Genomic DNA, 20,054 nt, shown 5'->3' on the forward strand with positions numbered 1-20,054 from the left:
GAGAAGGTGGTGTTCAAGCCAGAGACCCCTGCCTCGGACTCCCTTCCCGCCCTGACGCCCCGGGGGCCTGGCTTTTGTGGCGGGGCTTTCTCAGCTGCCAGTGTCCACGCCACTCACCTGCTGGTTGAGTTCAAGAATCTGGGCATCGGCCTCATGGCCACCATTTCGGGCTGATGGAGGATTCTTCCGGAGGATGCAGGGTGGAGCCACGTTGCTCAGCCGGCCGGAGGTCTGCATATTTTTGGGGCCTGTGGGGGACGTCCTCTGTGGAACTGCCCAGAGGAGAAAAGTCAGATCGGGGCTGCGTGAGCCCACAGCTCACGTGGCACGAGACAGCCTGGTGTGACTGCGGGGCAGGCCCATGCGAAAGGCAGGCACTCTCGCCCTCCCGTCCTCTCCCTCTCAGGATGGGCATCTACATCTAGGCCTCAAGCCACGGCCACACGTGACACCACAGCAGCGGGGCAGCCCTCTGGCAAGCCTGGGAGAGCAGGGGCTACAGGGAACTAAAGAAAGTGTAAGGTGTAGGCAGGGAGGAGAGCTGGCCTGAGGGGGAGAGGAGGGAACTGGGATGGCGAATTTGGGGAGTGGGGCTGGAGGGTTGAGGGCCCTCTTGTACTGACAGCTGGGGCCTGGGGAAAAGCAGCTGGCACAGGGTCTCACTGGGTCTTTGCTAACAGGTACCCCAGCCCACAGCCATCCTCCCCGGGGGTGACTTCTGGAGGAGACCACAGAAGCCTGGCCCTGCCCCTCTGGGCCCCCTGCCTCAGGATGGTCTCTGGGCCCTCTGCTGGGCCTGATTCAGGGACCCCACTCCTCCCCTGCACACCCGGCATGCTGTGGCCACTTATTTTCCAGCTATGGCGGCTCCCAGGACAGAGCTTCTAATGCAAAGCAAGCAGGGGAGTGGGGGCAGGCCCCGGCGGGCAGCAGCACACACAGAGGAGCCGCTCTGCTATGACGGGTTCAGACGCGTGCGGGGCTGCTCCTCTTCTCTCGCCAACCTTCCCATCCCCCAGAGGCCCTGTTGCTTTTTCCCCTTCTCCTCTGGAACCCAGACAAAGCCTCGTTGCCAGAGACTCATCTCTTGAGGACTTAGGGCTGTGGGATTTTGGAAATGGGGGAAGATATGGTCAAGCTTGGCCAACTCCCATCCCCGGGGAATCAAGTGGGCAGAGGGCAAGAAGAGTCTGTAGTGCCGGACCAGGCCCTTGGCCTGGATGGACCTGGACAGAGGAACCAAGCCAGGGGCTGCCCCATCATCTCGAGGCACAGGAGTTGGCTTGGGCTACAGAGGGAGGTGCCCCGGGGCCTCCCATCACCAGCTGCCACCCTGGCTGGTGCCGGTGGCTCTCCTTTTGTGGCAGTCTCTGGAGCCCTCTCCTCCCTACTGTGACTCCCCCTGGTCTAAGCGGGCAGCAGGCGGCGTCATCTGAACTCCGTGACAACAGTCTCCTCTAGGCTGGCAGGGCCGGGCCGGTGGCCCAGGGGCCGCTCCTGGCTGTAGAGCCCTTCCGGCCCGGCCCCCCACACTCCCTCCCCCAGCTCGGGCACATTACCTGCTGTGCCAATGAGTTTCTTGGATTTGTTGAAGATCTGATCACCTGGGTTAGGAGGTGGTGCTACGTCCTGGCCCTGCCGCGCCAGCAGAGGGTTGTAATCCTTTCCATCATAGTTTGCGTCAAAGAATTTCTTAAACCACTGAATAAACTCAAAATTATCTTGGAATTTTCCTTTCACTAATTTCTCTACAGGAATGATCTGAAATAGACCACAGAAGCAGAGAACTTTAACCTCCTGCTGCTGCAGGGCTGCCTTTCTCTGTGAGAGGGCCACTGCTCTCAGGAAAGCCAGCCCCTGGGCTGCAGCATCCTCCCCCTTCTCCACCGGGCCCCCCTCCCGTGCCACCAGAGCAGATGGGTAGGCCGCAGGCCCTTTCCTCCAGGCACAGGAGGAAGTGTGTGGGGAGACATCCCTTGGTGCTGCGCCTGCATGTGGGGTGAGGGCTGCTGGAACCAGGGTCCTGGGCCGTTGAGGCAGTAGAGTGAGCCAAGAGGCTTTTCTTGGGCCCTACAGAGGAGGAACTTAATAGGAGCAATATACCGAGGCTCAAGTGCTGGGGTGTAGGGTCCAGAGGGGAGAAAGGGACAGGAATGTCATCAGGATGGGATGTCCAAAGCTGTGGGGTTTTCCACTGAGCCTGGAGCTGGGGGAACATTCCCCCTGGAGAGTCGGGGTGGAGAGAGGCATGAGAACTGGATTGACCCCAGCAGCCCCTGCTGCCCTGGCTGGCGGGCCATCTTCTTTCCCAGGGTCACACAGCTCCTCGGGGCCCCTCAGAGCGCAGGCACCTACTTTATCAACACCCATCTTCTTGAATGCTGCTTGCAGCACCTTGAAGTTGTGGATATATTCGTGCTCTAGCTTGGCCTGGAACTTCACCTTCCTCAAGTGCACACAGCCAGGGAAGAGCATGTCCATGAACTGGCAGTAAGCTGCCCCTGTGGAGAAACACAAGATGCTCGTTTTCACTTCCCCAGGCCAACTGGCGCTACTCCCCCAAACCTCTCTGTCTCCTCTTCTCTCTCTTTGTTCCCAGAGCCGGGGCCAGACTTCCCAAGAGTGAGAGCAATTACCATACAGTGATGCGATTATGTACCAGCACCATATCAAACACTGCATGTATGGGCTTTAATCCTAACAGCAACCCTGGTTAGATAGCTGATGTCATCTCCATTCATGGACGGGAAAACTGAGACCTAGAGAGGTGTGGTGACTTGTCCAGGGTTGCAGTACAAGAAGAGCTGAGATTTGGACCCTCCCCCCCCACCGGAGTGGCTAGGCTGGACCCGGTACACGTGACCTCTGGCTTCACTGCCTGTCCCCACTGCCGCTCCCCTTCTGCAGCCTTTTACTGTGCCTCTCCTGCTCTTCATTTTTTTTTTTAAAAGAGTAACCTAACCTCTCCTTAGGAAGCGGTGGTTTTTTTTAAAATAAATTTATTAATTTTATTTATTTATTTTTGGCTGAATTGGGTCTTTGTTGCTACGCGCGGGCTTTCTCTAGTTGTGGCGAGCGGGGGCTACTCTTCGTCGCGGTGCACGGTCTTCTCATTGTGGTGGCTTCTCTTGTTGCGGAGCACGGGCTCTAGGTGCACAGGCTTCAGTAGTTGTGGCACGCGGGCTCCGTAGTTGAGGCTCGCGGGCTCTAGAGCGCAGGCGCAGTAGTTGTGGTGCACGGGCTTAGTTGCTCTGCGGCATGTGGGATCTTCCCGGACCAGGGCTCCAACCCGTGTCCCCCTGCATTGGCAGGCGGATTCTTAACCACTGTGCCACCAGGGAAGCCCCTGCTCTTTGCTTTTTACTCTTTCCATCCCACGTAGACCCCTATTTCCTTACTCCAACTCCAAACACTTTGGCTAGTTGAGGGCTCTGCAGTGCTCCTCCTTAATCCCAGTTACAAGCTACGTTGTCTGCGGTGGCTGTTCTGCCTCCTGCCTACCCCCCTTTGCCCCCCCAGCAGGGCCCACTTCCCCCCGATTCCCAGCCTCCCACCTGAGCAGAGCTGCTCTATCTTGGTATAGTTGAGGTGCAGGGAGTCATTGACCCACGCGAGCATATCATGGCGACTCAGATTCTCACTGGTCACAGACGTGGAGTACACATTGACGGCCATACCCTAGCTGCAAAGAAAGAAGAAAGGCAAGGTAAGACCCTGGGGGCCTTGTGCTGTTTCTGAGCCCGAAGGAGAGGGAGCTGGAGGGTCTCTGGGGAAACGAGAAGCATCTTCCTCCAGACCAGCAGTTTGCCTCTTGGAGAAGGGGTACTCATTCACTCTTGAAACATTTGGTGAGTGTCTACTATATGCCAGACCTGCACTAAGAAGTGGTGAAGTCAGACGTGGTCTCTGCCTCCGAGGAGTTTACAGACAGGCAAATCCCCACAGCAGGGAGTGACAGGGCAGGAAAAGCAGCACATGCAAAGTTCAGGGATGGCACAAAGAAGGGAGGGATCTCTTCTGCTTGACAGGGTCAGCGAAGACTTCAGAGCAGCCTGAAAGGGGTAGGAATTTTCTGAACATACAGGGGGTGGGGTAGAAGGGCAGTGCAGGCCCCAGGACTATCAAGAACAAAGGCATGGCTTATTCCGGGACTATTCCGGACTCGGAGCTGTTCAGCAGGCCTGGGGAGCGGGTGTTTGTGTTGGGGTGTGGCGCAACGGCACTGGAAGGGGCTGGTTGCGAGGGCTTTGGTTACCATGAGGAGGAGTCTGGACTCTGTTTAAACAAGGGAAGCCATTAGAGGATTTTAAGCAGACAATACTTGACCAGATTGGGGTTCTAGAAAGCTGACTAATCTTCGCATCTGCTCTGAATTCAGACCCTATAATCCCTGTGGCTTGCTGGCCGATCCACAGGCACCTAAATTCCCCTTATCCAGAAACTTCCCTCAATACATGCTTCTGCTCTTGTATTCGTTATCCCAGTGGATGTCACCACCAGGCACCCAGTCACCCACGCTGGAAACCTGTGGGGTCGTCCCAGACAGCCTACTCCCCCTCATCCTCAGAGCCCATCATTCAGTGAGCCCGGCTACTCTGCCTTCCCAGTGTGCCCTGCTCTTCGCCCCGCCTCCTGCTGCCTCGGGGTTTCTGCATCCATTCTCTCCAGCCAAGGCTAGCAGAAGCCTCCTAGGGGGCCTTCCAGCCCCCAGGCACTCCCTCCCCCTAGTCCATCCCTGACGCTGCTGTGGTCAGAATCTATGTGAAAGCAGCCCTGGCCACGCCACCCATCCCCCCTCCCCCCCGCCAGTGGGTGTAAGTGCCTCCTTACCCTCCCCCCATCCCCACGCAGAGGTCAAGTGTCAGTTGTTATTACTGACTTGCACTGTTAAGAGAGAGGGAAATATTTCTTGTAACTAGGTCTTTATCATAAATGGAGAAATAGGACTGCGTATTTCAAGAATTGTGAGAGTACATATTTCTGGAGTGAAGAATATTTAGGTTTAATATGCAAATTGTCTCCCTGAAGGAAGAATACACCCAGCCTACTTCCCGGTCCCCTGTGGGTATCTGCTCTTATAATGTGACCCTCTCCCCATCACTTACGAAGCTCTTCAGTGAGCCCTCCCTCTCCAGCCCTGTCTTCTACTTTGATCCCCCAACTGGGAGCCATGGGCAGCTCTCTACTCACTCTCTGCATGGAATGCGGCCGCCACCCCCAAAGTCCACTCATTCTCTGCTCTAGAGGTTCTCAAACTGTGGTCCCTGGAGCAGCTTTGGTGCTCTATGGGCATCAGCTTGTTAGAAATTTCAAGTTAGAAATTCTAATTCTTGAGCCTCGCCCCAGATCTAATGAGTCAGAAACTGCACTTGACCAAGAGGGTCTACAGGCACAGTTAAATTAGAGAAGCTGCTTTAGAGAAGAGGCTCAGTTGGTATCTGCTAGGCTGTGCTCCCCCATGGCCCCACCCCAAGTATATATAATGGAACCTCGCTAGATGCACATTTAACTTCAATACATTTTTTGAAGAAAAATCAAGAAACCCTCTTGTTTATTCTCAGTCATTCCTCCTTTTAAAAATAGACCTTGTCCTTCATTGCCCAGGGAAAGGGAAGCCAGACAGAGCCAAAAAGCCAAGAGAAACAAAAATTATCATCTTGGGAGCTTCTAAGGACTCAGGAGCTGACAATTCCAGAGATTTCTGAGGGTAATTTTGACTGCACTTGAGTCCCTTCTTACACAGTGGTTTTGAGCCACCGGCCTGTAACCTGACCCTTGCACTAACCACTGGACTTGCTGAAATGCCTGCCTCCCTCATCAGTAAGCATCTCAAAGCCAGTAGTGGTGTTTCCAGGCCTGTCACAGGCAAGGTATTCAGCAAATTTGTTGAATGACTGAGTGACACCTCCTCACCTTTTCTCCTCTTTCTGAACCATCTTTTATCACCTTCTGACCTGGACCCTCCCTCCCCCACTCAACCTTCTGGACTCAGCTTGGGCTCCATCGCCTCCAAGACACGTTCTCTGAGCCCCTGTGCAGGGAGACATGGCCTTCATCTGTGTCTCTCTGTCACCCTGAGCTTACTCAATCATGGCGTTGATCACATTCTCTTGAAATCACTTGTGTGTCTGTCCCTTCCATCTGACTGTAAACTCAATGGCCAGGCTGTTTCATTCACTTTGGGGTTCTAGATCAATTCTCAGTGAATGACAATCACAGAGACTAGAGTTAGGAGAGTGCTTCTTAATTTCCAGAGAACTCACCTAAAGTAACCTCAGCAGGCGTGGCAGGGGCACGTGGACACCAGACTTGATTAGAGAGGCAGATGGGTAGGGTCAAGGCAAGTGCATTGTATTTTGATGAGTATTTAGTTAGGGACTCTGAGAAATAGAAAGATTTGCCCTTGTCATCAAAGAGTTTATAGTCTCACTGGGGAGACCAACACACAGCAGAACAGTATAACCAAATGCCCCAAAGTGTGGTGAGAACGGTAGGTGCTACACAAAGTCAGGAAGGAGAGAGCATGCACAGCTGGAGAATGGATTTGAACGGCCCCAATAAGAATGGTCAGAACCTGCCAGGCCTTCGGGGGTCTGCAGAGGCCTGTGGGATCTGAGTGCAGAGGGGACAAGCCATTCTGGATACTGGCTTACCACAGGCTTGGGGACTCATTTCTCCATGAGGTCTTGGGGGCTGCTCTATCCCTGCACTCCTGGGGTACAGAGTCTGGGCTGGTCAGGGGTGGTTCTGGGAGGTATAGGGCGGTCTTAGGTTGGCTCTGGGAATTCCTGAGCCACTTTAGGGATTTTTTTCCTGTTTACTGTGTATGAGTTTCAAGTGATTACTGAAGAAAAGCAGAGGCACTGGTCCTAGTCTAAACTAGTCCTCCAGTTTTTGACTGAAATCATTTGAGCTTCAAGGGTCTTCCAACCTGAGGGCAGCCTACCTGCGGTTCCCTAGCCTCTCTAAATATTACATATAACCACATCATGTATATTATTACATAGTATATATGCAATTATATATAATACACTATATAAATATACATTAATATATATTTATATATAATGTAGTATTCATATATAGTATGTATAAATATATATGATACACTACATATGATATATACCAATCTATTTATATATAATACATAGTATAGTTGGCTCTCAGTGTCCACGGGAGATTTGTTCCAGGACCACCGTGGATACCAAGATCTGTGGATGCTCAAGTCCCTTATGTAAAATGGCACGGTATTTGCAAATTACCTATGCACACCCTCCTGTGTACTTTAAGTCATCTCTAGAGTATTTATAATACCTAATACAATGTAAACACTATGTAAATAGTTGCTGGTTCATGGCAAATTCAAGTTTTACTTTTTGGAACTTCCTGGAATTTTTTTTTTCAAATATTTTCCATCTATGGTTGGTTGAATTCATGACTATGGAACCCACGAATATGGAGGGCTGACTGTATAATATATTTAGTGTTATATCTATATATATGTGTGTGTATAACTATATATTTTATAGTTATTTTATTTTATATCTTTATAATTTAAAAAATCCTCCTGGTGCACAACAAGGTATTAGAACCACAGTCCTCATCTGATGCATGTGCTTGGCTGGGATTGCCTGGCCTGCATTGCAATGGCACAGGCTGGGATACTGGGGTGTTTTGCAACCTCCCTGGGGTACAGCGTTGGCTATTTTCCTCCTTGGTAAGTATGAAAAATCTCCAGTCTCCCTTCCAGAACACAACAAAAGACCTTGCTATCAGGGCCCTAAGAGTCACCAAAAGCTACACAGGTACTAGTAAAATGCCCAAATCTTCTCAGCTTGGCCAGAAATTCCCAGCTCTGTCTGTGCCTGATGATGGAAGGGCATTTTCCACACCTTTGATTAGACTGAATCTAGGGTCCCCAAAGAGCCAACAGTGCCTGTAAGGAGAAAGCTGGAAAAAAATGGCTCCTCTCAGGGCCGAACCACCAATTATGACTTTTACCTCCTGTGGGGCTTTTGGGGAAGTGGGTGTGGGTCGCATGGAGCGGGGTGGGAGGGTGGGGTGGGTGTGGGTGGGCAGCTGATAATGTGGAGCAGAGCTTTGTCTCCACTTGCGACTGGCTCTGGTTCTTTCAGGTGATGCTACCCTCTGGCCCAGCTGAGGTCCGTTTTGGCTCAGGAGAACTCATCTAAGACACTTGGGGGTCTCTGCAAGGATTCTCAGTCATACTTGCTGGGGGGGGCGGTCACGAAGAAACCAGCCTCCTAGTTCCCTTATTCCTCATCATGATGGGGAGGGCAGGATGCCCTTTTAATTTTCTTCTCCCAGATTTGGCCCTATAAATACAACTAAATTATGGCCAGCAGGTGGCACCCAGGTCCTGGGCAAAGACTCCTTTAAAAGTTTCTCCCATCCCCAAATCCCTCTCTCCCTAGCTCAGTTTAGAAAAGGGAGAGCCCCTAACTTTGACCTTGTCCCTCAAAGAGGAAGCCTGGTTTGGTCAAAACCTGGTGGTGTCAGGGCACAGGCTTGAGTGGAGTCCTTGTTCCTGACCCAGGTGTCCTCTGAGAACTGAACCAGCTGGAGTGGCCTAGGGCATTAGGCCTACTCTAAGATTCTGGACTCAACTAAACCAACCTCCCAATTCCCCAAAGCCATAAAGTTAAACTCATCAACGGGTCCAACTTCTGATGACTTACTGCACTGGGGGTTGACTCAGGCCTCAACTCAAATCAGAGCAGCTTCTGGGGGTGGAGGAGGCATGTAAAGCATTTGCCCAAGCATCTAGCCCTAAGTGGACCAGTTGTCTCCAAATACAGCAGAGACAATGTCTGAGACAACTCTTAAAGTTGATTACACCTGTAACCAAGGGCTGCTTCACCTCCCCTGAGAGAATGGTAGGCAACCACCCAGAGGAGGCAGGCTCTGTTCCAAGGGCTACAATAGCAGGGTCTTCCAACCCCGCCCCTTTGACCTTTCCTCTCCTTTCTCTTAATGCTCAGCGGCCTAAATCAGAGCAAGTCATCCTGCACTAGAGCTGTGCAGAGGATTTAATCAAATGGCTCTTCCTTCCCCGGTGCCATGGCGTGGGAGGAGCACAGGGTTTGGGTGCAGATGGCCTGGCTGCACGCTCTGGCCTTGCCAGTGGTTGATCTTGAGTCTGAGCAAGTCACTGCACCCAGAGCCTTCATCGCCTCATATTCGAAATTGAGACGATAACTAAGGCTTTTTGGAGACAAATGCTATAATCCACAAGAGTAGCATTCATGGTGGGAACTTCAACCACCATGGCAGACCAGGAGAGAAGCTATTGGAAGGTGGGCAGGCCTGAAGGTACCCCTCCCGTGCACGTCCCCACTGAGGGGGAACGACCATCGCCTGCAGGGGGGCAGGTAGAGTCAAGTCTCGGGGACGTGCAGAATGACAGTTTGCACAAGAGAGGACAGAGACTCAAATGTTGAACCTTGGCAGGTTTGTTCTGGACATTGTTAGGTAGACTTGCTGGTGGAAAGGTTAGAGTATTAAATGAGCAGCCTGTCAAAAAGTCATGGAAATAAAACTGGTGGATTGGCTGTGGCGGGGGAGGGGCTCTGAGAGCAGAGAAGGGCTGGGCCTGGGCTTGAGGGAAAGTCGGCTGAATGATTCATAGACTCCAGTTTCAGAGGAGGGGAGCACATGCCACTTGGCCAGGTGACAGCTGTCAGCCACACGGTCTGAAGAAACATCATTTGAAAGGAAGATAAAGTGACATGGCTTGAATGTGCCCCCCAAGACCAGAACTGCTTTTGAAGCATGAAGGATCAGTAAGGAGACACCAGGCACACTAGGGCCGCAGACACAAATGTTCTCTTCCCCACATGTCCCAGCAGCCGCTGCAGCCCCCCTCTCTCTTTATGTTCAGGCCGCAGATGGGCCAGCAATCCCCTCCCCGGGGGTGTGCACAGAGCTGGCCTGAGAGCCAGTCCGACTGGGGCATCCTCCCAGCAGGTACCAAGTTCTGTTCTCAGAACCACCCCAAAGCCCTGCTCTGAGGAGTCTGGCAGCTCTATAGCCATGTTATATAGTTTCTCTTTTCCTTGTATTAGAGGAAGAGGTCTTTTTCAATCTCTTGCTGAGCATCCAGGGGCTTCATGCTGCATCTGGTTGTGTGTGGCCAGCAGGTGCAGCCAGCTTTCTACTCTCCTGCTCCTTGGGGTCAACAGATAGGAAATGTGGCCAGAAAACCACACTTTCTGAGCCCACCTGCCACCTGAAACCCCACACTGCAGTTCAGCCTCTCCCATTCATTCATTCATTCAGCAATATTTTATTGCGTCCGGGGCCCTGAGCTAGTACTAATTAAGGAAAGAAATGGGCACCAGAGCTCCAGCACAGCTGCCAGAGGGCCACAACCAAAGGCCACGCCTGCCCCTGCTCTCCCCCTGCTCAGAACCCTGATCGGAACTCTGTGGGGAGCTTTCCAGGGTGCTGGGAAGAAGAACATGAGTCAGACACATCTGTCATCCTCTGCCTGTCATGAAGGTTGTTCAGCCCCCAAAGTGGAGAGAGGATTAACCTCTGGTTCCCACAGACGGGGTCCCTCATTAACCCCACAGCAATCCCATGCTCAAGAGAATCATTCTGATTCTTCGGGCTTGAAAACTGAGGCTTGGATACTTCAAACTACTTGCTCAAAGTCTCACAGGCAGTTGGTGGCTGAGCCCATGGCCAAGCCGCAGCTTTTACCATTAAGCCTCGCTTCCCCACACTGCACAGCTCCAGGAGCCTGCTGCTGGTAGCCTTGTTTTGATGGCAGCTCCCATCGTGGAAGTCTGTTGACTTAAAAAGTAGGTGTTTGTGGAACTTAAAGATGTCCAGTAGAGAACCTTTGGAAAGAAAGGTTTAACTTTCTACCTGCCAACTGACATGGACCCTACTAAAAATGGATTAATTTTAGCAAGTGAGGAGTTCTGTTTACTCCCCTCCTGGATTTCCATTAACCCTTTGAGTAATGACCAGATAGAGCAATCTGGCCAGGACTCCCCAGAGGACTCCTTCCCCGGGATAGCAGCTACAAGGGGCACGGCAGCATCAACCAGATCTGCCTCTTCAGAGTTTAGATCGTGTTCAGCAGGACATGTTCAGGACTCCAGTGGCTGGGACCTCGGCAGGGTTCAGGATCTTAGGGAAGAGCTACCTAAGAGTGACCTAAAAGTGTTGTGAGAACAGAATCCTGGAGAAGCTCCAGTCCCTACCTGAACCTACACTGTCCAGATGTAGGTGTGCTGGTTCCCCACCAGCCGCGGAACTACTCCACCTGCCCCATCTCCACTTTTTAAATTCAGCTTTGGGAGTCTGAGCCTCCCCGTGAGTCAGGTCTTTGGTCAGCCATGAGAAGAAGGTGATTGGTTGGGTCTGCCAGGGCTTTGTGACCCGCCAGCAGGGTTCTTCCAGTCCCTCAGAACCGTCTTCCCTGCCTGCACATATTGCCTCCATGCAACCCCAGAATAACCTGGATGTGTGACCTAGGGGGACAAGGAGTAACAATTTTGCAGATTTTCCCAACAGGTGACTGCAGCGCCCCTGGGCCCGGGCAGGAAGGGGTAGCCCGGTGGCAATGGGCGTAGCCCCGTGTCAGGAGTGGGAAACGTTTCGGCAAGCTCCTCAGAGTTCTCTCTCCTCTGATCCCACAGCATCTGTTCCAGTTTTCCTGGCCGGTAGGATGCATCTACAAAGCAGAATATATGGGAAATCTGGAGTTGGGGAAGGATCGTGGTTAGAGGCCCAGCTTCAGGAAGCCCAGATGGCAGTCCCCAGGCAGAAGGGGCAGAGAAAGCACAGTTCTGTAGTCTGCCTCCCTCTTAGACTGGTGTTCTACGGTCTTGGAGGCCTGAAGCTGGATGTGTGTTGGGCGCCTGCTTCTCAAACAGGTGCCCTTGGATTCTCAGTGTCTGCCCCAGTAATGCTGATAACGCTGATCAAATACTTGCTGTGTGCTGGGCTCTGCTCAGCGCTTTGTATACATGAATCACCTAGTCCTTGTAACAGCTCTATGAAATGCGGACTGTTTTGTCCCCTTTTTATAGATGAGGAGACTGAGGCCCAAAGTCAAGCAGCTAGGAAATGTTAGAGCCAGGATTTAAAGCCAAGTTGTCTGACTGGAGATCTGGTATTCTTAAAGGAGCCTGCTGGAGGCATACCCAACACCCCCTGCAGGACCAAAAGACCTGTGAGACCTGTTTCCCTCACAGCCGTTGGGGGCAGAGGGTAGAGACCTGGGAACTGCAGGGAGTTCTTCTAGGAACCAAAGAATTAGAGAAGACCGAGGGTCCCTGAATTATTTTCAAGACATATTTGTGGAAGGTAGAGTTCCACTGAAGGCTTAAAAACAAAAAGCCAAAATTAGATTTAGGCCACTGACAAGGTTATTAAATATTAGAATGTGAGCTTTCAGAGTTATGCAGCCTTATTTATGATTTAGGAATATAATGCCTAGCTCTACGTACAGTCCTAGGTATCTGGGAAGGAGCTGGATGGTCTCGAGAAGCTCTTCCCAGCCACGGGACGTGGAGATTTGGTCTTGACGACCATGTTGGAAGCCTCAGCCTGTAGAATGACCAGCAGCTGCACCTCTCCTGATGAGAGATATAACTGCCTTTCCTGTTCAGTGACTGCACCATGAACCTTATGATCCTAGCATAGGAAATGGTTTAGCAAATCACCAGACTAGACCCCCAGACCTGGTAGCAGGAGTCAAGACCCTACAGAGCAGGCTGTTCCCAAAGCCACGACCTCAGTCTGATCCTTGAATGGGGTTTCCAGCGGATCTGGAGGATGACAAGCCACAACCCAATCAGGAGCTGTTTCTCCTGACAGTCACCGTGTGCCAAAGACCATAGTGGTCTTTTAAATTTTTATTTATTTATTTATTTTTGGCTGCATTGGGTCTTCGTTGCTTTCTCTAGTTGCCGTGAGCAGGGGCTAATCTTCGTTGTGGTGCGCGGGCTTCTCATTGCAGAGGCTTCTCTTGTTGCAGAGCATGGGCTCCAGGCACACGGGCTTCAGTAGTTGTGGCTCGCGGGCTCAGTAGTTGTGGCTTGCGGGCTCTAGAGCGCAGGCTCAGTAGTTGTGGTGCATGGGCTTAGTTGCTCTGCGGCCTGTGGGATCTTCCCAGACCAGGGCTCGAACCCATGTCCCCTGCATTGGCAGGCGGATTCTCAACCACTGCGCCACCAGGGAAGTCCCGGTTTTCTTCTTCATATTTCTCTTTCCAAGCTACTGCAACATTGCTCTAATGTCACTCAGCAAGTGTTTACTGACCACTGCCATAATGTGCTAAGCACCCCACAAGGCACCATGAGGACATGGGATGATTTTAAGTCATGGGTCTTCTCCTTAAGGAGCCTTTGTTTGGTTGAAGAAATAAGAGTAATTCATAAAATAAGAGATTTCCTTGTTTTATAGTTCCAAGAGAATATATGAAGTACTAACTTGTGCAAGTGTATTTGGCTTTTAAGTGCTCCAGGAGAGTGTAAAGGATGAGTGGGGCCTCAGTAGTTAGATGGTTTCTGGGGGTAGGTGGCACCTAATTTAGGCCTTTAAAGATGACAGGACATCAGAAAGCAGTGAAGAGAAAATGGAAAATTTGGGACTTGGGAAACATGTTTATTATTACTTTTATTTGAAAAATGAGCATGAGACCAATGATTAAATCTTAGAGGAATGTTAGAGGATGCAATCAAGAGCGAAAATGGGAGAGGTACGTGGTGTCCCAGGAGCCAAGGGAGGGACCAGTTTCAAGGAGGAGGTTACCTGCCCTGTTTAATGAAGTTACCAGACCTTGGACAGAGAAATGGTCATTAGACTGTGCAAGAAGAAATGATGAAACTCTGAGTCATTTTGTTGGAGTGTGAGGACAGAAGCTAGACCTGCAGACAATTACAGAGTCCCTGATCATTTGCCCGAGAGGATGCTGAGGAGGGAAATCAGGGGTTCATCACCAAGGCCGTTGGGTCTGCTGCAGCACTGCAGGTGGATTAGAGAGTGATGGCTTGCGAGGCGGAGAACACCTTGCTTCTCTCAGTAAAATCTGGAAAATTCATGTCCTATCCTTAAATTCTAGATCTTATCTGTCTAAGGAGGCTCATGAGTGCAACCTCATGGTCTTACTAAAGCTTTTTACAACATGGTGCCATGAACGAAAAGAAAGCATGGGAAAAAGTTTTAATATAATAAAGTCTTGACTAAGTTGAATGTTTGGAAAATGTTTTAAATATTAATATACTGTTCTGTTTAACTGTGGTTAATCAAATCCCCTGTTGGTCTTCAGTTTTGTTGAAAATTATTAAGGAAGGGTAGAATAAACAAAATTTGTTACTAAGGACTTTCCAGAGCGTCAGATTCACTTACTCATTGATCACTGTTTATGGAGTGTGTGTTCCAGGCACTGAGCCAGGCATGGGGCCTAAGGAAAGGAAAGGGACCCAGTCTGGGCCCTTGAGGAGTTCGCAGACTAGGGTGGGAGTTAGACAAGTGAATGTAATAACCAAAGGGAGACACATTACACTACAACCCCAGATGCAGGAAGGGCATGCTGCTGAGCAACTCTGCTTCCTGGGTCAGGGAAGGCTTCTAGAGGAAGCATAGTTTGAGTTGGGTCTTGAAGGAAAAGCTCATCAAGCAAATAAGAGTCAAAAGGATAGAGGAACAGACTGGGAGGAGGTAGAGGATTACAAATAGTTCACCCCAGAATGCATGTTGGGGGCAGAAGGAGATGTGGTTAAGGGTAGACAGAAGCTACAACCAAGAGCTCTGTAAGGCGGCTGGGAGTTATTCCATCCTGGGGGAAACTCAGCAAGGGATGTTTTCCCCCATGTATATATTTGTAACAATACAAAAATATTTGTAACACTACTATAGTTAAAATAGTAGCTGCGCGTAATTTCCAAATCAAAAATACAGAAAATGAAATTACAATGCTTAGAAACTGCATTAAATTTATAATTCTTGAGGCTTTAGTTTATATTATCTTTTCCGGTAAGAACTGAAGAGATTCCCAAGTTCTGCTTGCAGAAATCAGTGCCCCTCCAAATTTTGGTAAACTTTTTATTTTGAAATAATTTTAGACTCACAATTGCAAAATAGGACAAAGAATTCCCACATATCCTCATCCAGCTTCCCCAATAACATCTTACATAACAATTGTTAAGGCCAGGAAATTGACATGGGTACGTTATTAACTAAGCTACAGACCTCATTTGGATTTCATCAGTTTTTACACGCACCCTTATTTTGTGTTGTTGTGGTCCAGTCTATGAAATTTTATCACATGTATAGATTCATGTAATCACCACTCTGCTAGGGCACAGACTATTCTATAACCTCAAAGAAACTCCCTCATGCTACCCCTTTATAGCCAGGCCCTCCTCCTACTCTAATCCCTGGTAACCACAGATATGTTTTCTATCACTATAATTTTGTAATTTTAAGAATGTTACAGAAATGGAATCATACAACAACCTTTTGAGATCAGCTTTTTTTTTCTTAGCATAATGCCTTTGAGTTCCATCCAAGTTGTTGCACGGATTAATAGTTCTTTTTTATTGCTGAATAGTAGTCCAAACAATGGTACAAGTATGGATATACCACGGTTTATCCATTCACCCATTGAAGGACATCTGGGTTGTTTCCAGTTTTTGGCAATTACAAAAAACCCTGTGAGAACCTTCCTCAATCTTCTCTTGCTTTGTCCATGACAGTCTGGCTCTGGCAGAGATCTCTCCATACTTTTCTGTACTCTGGAACTACAGATCTGATTGGGTTTTGTAGGTGGGGGACCCAGGCATTAGGTTGGGGAGGGGGTTGAGAAAACACAGGTACACAAGCAACGCTTTGGACTGACTATTCCAAAAATTATGGGTTTGTCTCACTTTAAACCTAAGTTTGTGCCCCTCCAGACCAGGCTCCTGCTTCTTACAGGCATTTATACTGTAACCCAAGTCTGTGAATTTATCTTTCTAGGTGTCATAATTTCAGCAAGCATACTTTAGAATCATAGTGGCCAGTTCAGGCAGCCTTCAATCTGAACAAAATTGAGAGGAGCTTTAGAATGAAAAGGGAACAAAGTTTCAAACATCAAGTGTTTGCAGGATTATTGAGGCCGAATCCATTAAGGTTCAGAATGACCTGTCTAAATGTCTACCCAAACTTGCACAAAACCTTCTTAAATCAGAAGCTAAAGAAAGACTAAAATAAATAGTCAAAAGCCTAATAGAGGAAGGACACATCATATCTTGAACAAATCCTTGTAATAACCCTACCCAATGTGTGGGGATATAGATTTACTCAGGACCTTGTGGCCATAAATAGAATAGTCATTCCCTGACCAGAACCAAATACTCTTTTATCTCTAGTGCCTCCTGCGGTTGCATATTTTACAGTCATAGATTCATGTTCTGCTTTCTTTAGTGTTCCTTTAGATCAAAATAGTCAACATGTGTTTGCCTCCTTCTGGGAAAATCAACAATATAACTGGACTGTTATGCCCAAAAGATTTACTGAGGCTATTCCTACTTTTCACAAGTCCTCAACCACAACCTCAAGGACCTTAAATTTCCCTGTGATTCTTTATGTGGATGACCTTTTGTTGTATCCCAAAGATGAGGGAAGCTCTAAGACTGTTTCTAGCTATTATTTTCTTTCAGAAAGGACATAAGGTTTCTTTGTTTTTGTTTTTGTTTTTGTGGCCACTCCGCGTGACATGCGGGATCTTAGTTCCCCTACCAGGGATCGAACCTGTGCTCCCTTGAGTAGAAGCACGGAGTCTTAACCACTGGGCCGCCAGGGAAGTCCCAAAGGACATAAGGTTTTTAAAGAGAAGTTACAATTTTGTCAAAGTAAAGTTCATTACCCAGGCATGATTTATCCCAAGGAGGTAAATCCTTTACTTCTGATTATAGGCCATTCAAAACTTTCCAACTTTTCTGAAATGATCACATTTATAACTTAATCAAGTCCTTGGTATACAAGTCCCTTCCCTGGGAATCTCAACATGAAGAGGCCTTTTGTGAGTTAAATCAGCCCTTCAGCAACCTCCCACTCTGGGCCCACCTAATTATCATAAACATGTCTGTCTGTGTGTGTGAGATCTGGATAAACTGTTGATGCTATGAGTCAATTTCATGGGACTCATCAGACATCAAGTCTACTGCAGTCTCTCTTGACTGTGGCAAGGCCTACTTAGCTCTCTTAAGGGAATTAGCCCTGGCAGCTAAGCTAGTGGGGGCTTTTGTCCCCTTGGTTTTAGGGTGTCCTTTAAATTTGATGGTCCTTCATGCTGTACAATGTTTGTAGCTCACTGAAAATACACAACGTTTCTCAGCATGCAGGCTTACCCCCAGTGAAATCCTATTACTTTCTCTCCCACATACTTCTAGTCATTGTAGTAATACTTTGAATCGTGCTGCTCTACTTTTGAGATGTCTTGTTCTCAATGAGGTCATTTTGGTCTATTGGTTTCCACTCTAGGAAAAAGAGACTGTTGGATAATTCAAGAAGGAGAAAAACTGGGCCTTGATTTAAGAACCAAAAGATTGGCCACTAATGGGGAATCAGGGTTGCTTTCTTTTCTTGTAACGCCAAAGGTTTTTCCAGATCTCACGTGTACATAACCATGCTCTTCCTTTCTCTCCCCTCACGGTGGTAGTAACTGACGGTAGCCTCAAACTACGCCCTCAAAGGAAAGCTCCCAGAGCGCTGTTTCCTTAGGATAGTGCTTCTCACACTCTGCGTGCCGCCTCTCTGGAGGTCAGGGTAAGGTCGTGAAGGGACCGCTTAAATAGAATCCTTATCGTTTCCTTCCTGGAATCACAATTCTGGTGTTTTCTTTTTCTTATTTTTTTATTTTATTTTTTCCTCTGAATAGTTTTTTTTTTTTTTAAACATCTTTATTGGAGTATAATTGCTTTACAATGGTATGTTAGTTTCTGCTTTATAACAAAGTGAATCAGCTATACATATACATATATCCCTATATCTCTTCCCTCTTGTATCTCCCTCCCACCCTCCTTATCCCACCCCTCTAGGTGGACACAAAGCACCGAGCTGATCTCCCTGTGCTATGTGGCTGCTTCCCACTAGCTATCTATTTTACGTTTGGTAGTGTATCTATGTCCATGCCGCTCTCTCACTTCATCCCAGCTTACCCTTCCCCCTCCCCGTGTCCTCAAGTCCATTCTCTACATCTGCGTCTTTATACCTGTCCTGCCCCTAAGTTCTTCAGAACCTTTTTTTTTTTTTTTAAATTCCATATATATGTGTTAGCATACAGTATTTGTTTTTCTCTTTCTGACTTACTTCACTCTGTATGACAGACTCGAGGTCCATCCACCTCACTACAAATAACTCAATTTCATTTCTTTTTATGGCTAATATGCCATTGTATATATGTGCCACATCTTTATCCATTCATCTGTCGATGGACACTTAGGTTGCTTCCATGTCCTGGCTATTGTAAATAGAGCTGCAATGAACATTGTGGTACATGACTCTTTTTGAATTATGGTTTTCTCAGGGTATATGCCCAGTAGTGGGATTGCTGGGCCATATGGTAGTTCTATTTTTAGTTTTTTAAGGAACCTCCATACTGTTCTCCATAGTGGCTGTATCAATTTACATTCCCACCAACAGTGCAAGAGTGTTCCCTTTTCTCCACACCCTCTCCAGCTTTACTGTTTGTAGATTTTTTGATGATGGCCATTCTGACTGGTGTGAGGTGATACCTCATTGTAGTTTTGATTTGCATTTCTCTAATGATTAGTGACGTTGAGCATTCTTTCATGTGTTTGTTGGCTATCTGTATATCTTCTTTGGAGAAATGTCTATTTAGGTCTTCTGCCCATTTTTGGATTGGGTTGTTTGTTTTTTTGATATTGAGTTGCATGAGCTGCTTGTAAATTTTGGAGATTAATTCTTTGTTAGTTGCTTCATTTGCAAATATTTTCTCCCATTCTGAGGGTTATCTTTTCGTCTTGTTTATGGTTTCATTTGCTGTGCAAAAGTTTTTAAGTTTCATTAGGTCCCATTTGTTTATTTTTGTTTTTATTTCCATTTCTCTAGGAGGTGGGTCAGAAAGGATCTTGCTGTGATTTCTGTCATAGAGTGTTCTGCCTATGTTTTCCTCTTCTTTTTCTTATTTTGGATGGTGGTGGTGTGGTGCTAGGGCCTGGCCTCTGCTCCTGCACTGAGCACACTCACTTGGGTTCATCAGTCACTCATTTGTTCACACACGAATCTATGCCTACACATATGAGTATTTAAGCACCTACTGTGTGCACAGACATGACTTGGCCAGAGGAATCCTCTCACCCCTAGATGACTCCTCATTTGAGGAGAAGGGCTGTGCACAGTGGCTAACTGCTGACTAGTTAATAATTATTTCAAAGGGATGTGCAGGGATAATTTCCTTTTCTGGCCGCCTCCCCAGGAAACTGCAGCATGTCCCCAAAGCAGCTTAATAGGATTAAAATACCCCCCAAGAATCGACCAATACCCTCTTCTCGGCCTTCCCTCTGTTACAGAGTGAAGTGGGCCTGTAAGGCTACCTTACCTGAGGCACATTCGGATGCGGGGGTGGGGGGAGGGCTGTTTCAAGAGGCCAGCTCCCAGAAGCACCTCAGCCCCAGACAAGACAGAAGGGCCTTGCCTTAGGACTAAGACGGGACAAATGACGATGACTCCACAGTAGCAGAAAGGACTTTCAAAATAAAGGTAGATGAGTGGCGCACATGCTCACCAGAAACATCACGAGTCCTCTGCAGTGCCCGTCAGGACGAGGACCCGCACCTGCCACCTGGAAGCACAGGACGCCCTGCAGACCTGCACCTCCGGGCAGGCATGGGGAAGGGTGGGGCTGGCTGAGGTTCTCAGTGTCCCTCCTCTGGGTTCCCAGAGGCTGCAGGGCACTTCAGTCTGGTCAAGGCTAGTACTAAGTTAAATCCACATAATGGTCATAGGATAACAGCTTAATGACAAACAAACAAAAACCTGTTGTTGAGGGTGCAGGGAACTGTACTCTT

General features: G+C 48.5%; 1 protein-coding gene across 2 annotated transcripts in view; it reads right to left on the reverse strand.

Moving 5' to 3' along the window:
• MAPRE3 (microtubule associated protein RP/EB family member 3) overlaps positions 1–20,054 on the reverse strand; it is a 48,748-nt gene that overhangs the window by 1,340 nt on the left and 27,354 nt on the right. The window contains exons 2-5 of one of the 2 annotated variants that reach the window (XM_082428030.1): positions 3,555–3,682; positions 2,356–2,501; positions 1,560–1,761; positions 118–272 (exon numbers count right to left, since the gene is read on the reverse strand). In XM_082428030.1, coding sequence (XP_082284156.1) covers positions 118–272; positions 1,560–1,761; positions 2,356–2,501; positions 3,555–3,675 — 624 coding nt within the window. In that variant the 5' untranslated portion in view covers positions 3,676–3,682. The remainder of the gene's footprint in view (positions 1–117; positions 273–1,559; positions 1,762–2,355; positions 2,502–3,554; positions 3,683–20,054) is intronic. The other variant, XM_082428031.1, reaches the window with a different exon arrangement.

Source organism: Balaenoptera physalus (assembly GCF_965194825.1).
Source record: "Balaenoptera physalus genome assembly, chromosome: 15".
NCBI lineage: Eukaryota > Metazoa > Chordata > Mammalia > Artiodactyla > Balaenopteridae > Balaenoptera > Balaenoptera physalus.